The sequence below is a fragment of the Copidosoma floridanum genome, unplaced genomic scaffold (assembly GCF_036245765.1).
Source record: "Copidosoma floridanum isolate Cflo_tuat_1 unplaced genomic scaffold, Cflo_Japanese_pri ptg000002l, whole genome shotgun sequence".
NCBI classification, from domain to species: domain Eukaryota; kingdom Metazoa; phylum Arthropoda; class Insecta; order Hymenoptera; family Encyrtidae; genus Copidosoma; species Copidosoma floridanum.
In genome coordinates, this window is record NW_028321879.1 from 4,552,221 (window position 1) to 4,556,865 (window position 4,645).

The following is a 4,645-nucleotide window of genomic DNA, read 5'->3' on the forward strand; positions in this document are numbered from 1 at the left end:
TATGTGAATATGTGATGAATTTTGTGTGAACTCGGTGTGTTGCCACCTTCGGCGTGCTGCGAGGTTGATCCTCCATCGCTCACGAGGCGGTCTACGAATTTTTGTCATTTCGACTAAACATGCTCCCCCCGTTGCGAGAGAAGGCGAGCAAATCGAAAACATCATATGTGTAGCGTATTCGAAAAAGTGCTTACTGTGCGAATCGTACGATGGTGTGAGAGTGTAGTGGTGTGTAAGTGTGTTTACAATTCGAGCGATGTTTACACAAATCGGTTTAATATAAGACAGACAACACGATCGAAAATTTAGTCTTCTTCTTGTGACGATGAGATCGGAAGTGGACACAACGATGTGATGTTGCGTTTGAAGCTCCCTTGCTCAGTTTTAACGGTGACGACTCGTACGATGCCATCAGCGCCCGGGTGGATCTCGATGACAACCCCCAGCCGCCATCGCATGCAGGGTTGATTTCTATCGATGAGGAGGACGACGGAATCGATACTGATCTCATGATTGGACTTGCTCCACTTTTGTCGACGTTGAAGTTCGTGCAAATATTCCAGGTGCCATCGCTTCCAAAAATCTTGTCGTGCTCTCGTGGTGAAACGCCATGCTGACAATCGGTTACCTGGAGCACAAGAAAGGTCAGCTTCCGGAAAAAATTCAACGGTCTTCCGATTAATAAATGTGCCGGCGTGATGGCCGCTATATCATTAGGATTATTCGATATACTATGAAGTGGTCTAGAATTAAGAATGGCTTCGATTTCGATAACGAGGGTATTAAGTACTTCAAAGGTTGAGAGTTGTTCGCTGATCACTCGCTTAAGATGGTGTTTAAACGATTTTACTACCGACTCCCAAATCCCACCAAAGTGTGGTGAAAGCGGCGGATTGAAATGTCAGATGATGTTTCTCTGGACTGCGAAATGATCAGCATTGTCACGAAACTGGTCGGAGTTAAACAGAGCAAACATTTCTTGTAATTCATTACTTGCTCCGACAAAATTCGTGCCGTTGTCCGAAAACACGTGTTTGGGAATGCCGCGTTGGCCGCAAAAAACGCTTAAATGCGCCTAAAAATCCTTTGGTGGTTAAATCGCTCACTATTTTGATATGCACTGCTTTCGATGCCATACACACAAACACACAACCATAAACCTTGACGCGATTACGATTCCGCAGTTTCTTCTCTTTGATGTACATCGGCCCAAAAAAATCTATTCCCACGTGAGTAAACGCGCCTGACTCGGTAACGCGTGCTGATGGCAAATTTCCCATTTTACTACGAATCGGATTAGAGCGATAACGCACGCAATCTACGCATTTTCGTACGATTTTTCGAACTTGTTGTTTTCCGTCGAACAACCAAAAACGCTGTCTTATAGTGTGTAATGTAGTTTGGATTCCCGCATGCAAAGTACGATAGTGCGCATCTCGGATTATCAAATCAGATACATGATGGTGCAATGGTAATAAAATTTGATACCTTTGATCGAAGGAAATTTTCGCGTTTTTAAGCGTCCGCCAACTCGTAAAATACCATGCTCATTAACAAATAGATCGAACGCTGCTAACCGTGCACTTTTTACCTTTTTAGATGCAGATACACGCGCAATTTCTTCAGCCAATTGCTCTGCTTGAACTAATTTTAACACCCGACGCTCCACTTCAAGATTTTCTTCAACGCTGATTGATTTCCCTTTGAACTTATTTGAACGACGCATACGAAGACAATACGCAATCACGTTAACTAACTTGGAATATGAGGAAAATCGCGAAAAAATTTCTACCCCTGAATTTACTAAAAGACACGTTTTGCTCTTAAGACCTGGTAATTCACTCGGTGACGTTAACGCCATTCTCGGCCACTCGCTTTCGAATTTTTTCAACCACTCAGGTTCATTCAGCCACATTCGATTTTTTTTAAACTCGGTAGATAATTGACCTCGGGACAGTGCATCAGCCGGATTATCTTTCGTTCGCACGTGCATCCATTCGTGAACGACGTCCAGCGCTTGAATTTTGCTAACTCTGTTTGCTTCGAAAACTTTAAGAGTTTCCGGTGATTTTCTACGCCAATGCAATACGATCGTTGAATCCGACCAGAGTACTACTTTATGAATTTCAAATTCTAGAGATGGACGCATTTCACTGTACAATCTCACGAGGAGCAGGGCACCGCATAGTTCCAGTTGCGGGATCGTTTTCGACTTTACCGGAGCTACTCGCGACTTCGCACATACCAGACGCACAACGCAATTTCCATACCGATCTACTGAACGCAAATAAAAACATGCACCATAACCTAATAGACTCGCATCGCAAAATCCATGTAACTCGATTTTCGTAGGCCTATCGATAAGGATTTTCCGGTCTACTGCAAAATTGCGGATGAGAGACAGCTGGTTCGCAAACTCCACCCATCGCGAATACAACTCCTGCGGTACTGATTCGTCCCAATCACACTTTTGTTTCCAACACTCCTGAATGATTAATTTTGCGTACAGAACTACCGGCCCCAATAAGCCCGGTGGATCAAAAATCTTTGCAATTTCGGAAAGTATATGGCGCTTCGTGATTTTATTCGGAATTGTAATTTCCTTGACGGTATAAATAAACGTATCCGCTCGCGAATCCCAAGTTACCCCGAGTGTTTTCGAAACTGCTTCCGTCTTTACCGCAAAATCACTCTCAAAAATTTTCCGATCTAGCGTATCGAACGCGTATTGATGGTTGGATGCCCATTGTCGAATATTGAATTTTCCGCGCCCCAAGATACCGATAATTTCGTCGCGAAGTATCGCAAGTTCTTCGATCGAATTTGCACCTGTTAACAGGTCATCAACGTATAAGTCGCGTTTCAAAATTTTTGCTGCTCGCGGAAAATCGCGCCCCTCATCGTCCGCCAACTGGTGAAGCGTTCGTATCGCGAGATAGGGAGCAGAGGCGACTCCGAACGTGACCGTGTTTAGCTCGTATACCGCGATCTCTTTCCCATGATTCCAAAAAATACGCTGATATCACCTGTCGTCGGGATGCACTAATACCTGCCGATACATTTTCTCTATGTCTGCGGTTAAGACGAACGCATAAGATCGAAATCGCATCAAATGTTCGAAAAGTTTCGGTTGAATGGTGGGGCCTACAAGTAGTTTTTGATTTAACGAGACGCCTCTGTCAGTTTTCGCGGACGCGTCGAATACTACACGCACCTTTGTCGTATTACTCGACGATTTTACGACCGTACGATGTGGCATGTAGTATCCGTCTGGTGTTTCGTTTTGCAACAACGTCATATGTTCGAGTGCTATGTATTCGTCAAGTACCTTCGTATATTCGCGATTGAGTTCATCGTCTGCTTGCAATTTTCGGCGCATCGCATGAAACCGACGAAGAGCTTGCGCGCGAGAGTTTCCTAAATCCGCTACTTCTTCGTTAAATGGAAGACGCACAATATACCGCCCGGTTTGATCGTGTGTTGTATTTTTTACATAATGCCGCTCGCATAGAGACTCCGGATCTGATACGCCCACTACGTTCTTAACCTCTTCGATTTCCCAAAATTTCGCTAACTGTTCGGTTAAAGCACTTAAGTTACACGTCACTGCTGATTTTTTGAGGTTGTCATTCGCAATACCACCCGCAATCACCCAACCTAATTGTGTTTTTTGCAACGTTAAATCGCTCCCGTTCGAAACGCGTATTTGACCGACTGATAGAAGTGATAACGTGGCTCCGGAGCCGATAAGCATATCTACTGGACTCGGAATATGAAAACGGGGATCGGCAAGTTTCAAATTTGGTGGGATAGCTATTGACGACCGTGGAAAAGGCTCATCGGGTACGAAATCGGCTATTTTAGGGATGGTGAGAAAAGTTAAAGTTTTCGCGAAATCGCTTGTACGTGACCGGAAATTAATCTCGACCTGATACTTTGTAGTCGTTTTTAATGCGTTAATCGCGCCCACGGGGATAGAACACGCATTTAACGGAAGTTTTAATTCACGCGCGAATTTTTCGGTTATAAAATGGGCCGTAGTACATGTGTCAAGAAAAGCGCGTGCTTCGACGAAATTACCCTGCGCATTTTTGACTCGAATAACTGCGCTCATCATTAGCTGTGACTGTGCGGCTCGGGTGGTCGTCTCTAGCTCGCCCACTCCAAGTCACGCGCTTGGTTTCGCATTCTTCGAGTCGCAATGGAGAGACGTGTGATGCCGCTCGCCGCATGTTTTACAGGACCCTGCTTTACAGTGCTCTGAGTGTACTCCTTCGCAATTTTGGCACAATTTTTTCAGTTGAATAACTTTCCATCGCTCTTCGACGCTCAACTTGTTGTATTCCGGGCAAGAGTAGATGCGGTGTACCTCTCCGCAGCTCGAACATTTAAATGCATTCGTATTAGTGACCATCGCAGTCGCCTGTCCCGTGCTCTTCGCCCTTTTCGCAGCTGTCTCGAATTCTCGGTCCTCTTGACGCTTCGCCCCCGTTTCCTGATTCACCCGCCTGATTTCGTCCTCCATCGTAGACAAATGGAAAGTTGTTGTGTGGATGAATTTGAAAAACTGGTCAAGCGTTGGAAGAACATTTAAATCCAACGACTCGTCCCATTTGTGTCTGATGGGGATTGGAATGGCCTGCGA

At 45.0% G+C, this 4,645-nt stretch overlaps 1 protein-coding gene across 1 annotated transcript; it reads right to left on the bottom strand.

The window, feature by feature from the left end:
* Positions 1 to 274: 274 nt before the first annotated feature.
* Positions 275 to 4,114, bottom strand: LOC149375966 (uncharacterized). Its single transcript, XM_089595201.1, has 5 exons — positions 3,050 to 4,114; positions 1,543 to 2,989; positions 1,161 to 1,318; positions 923 to 1,075; positions 275 to 823 (listed from the first exon to the last, which is right to left on the bottom strand). The coding sequence occupies exons 1-5, from the start codon at positions 4,112 to 4,114 to the stop codon at positions 275 to 277; spliced, it is 3,372 nt and encodes a 1,123-aa protein (XP_089451327.1).
* Between the last annotated feature and the right edge of the window lie 531 nt (positions 4,115 to 4,645).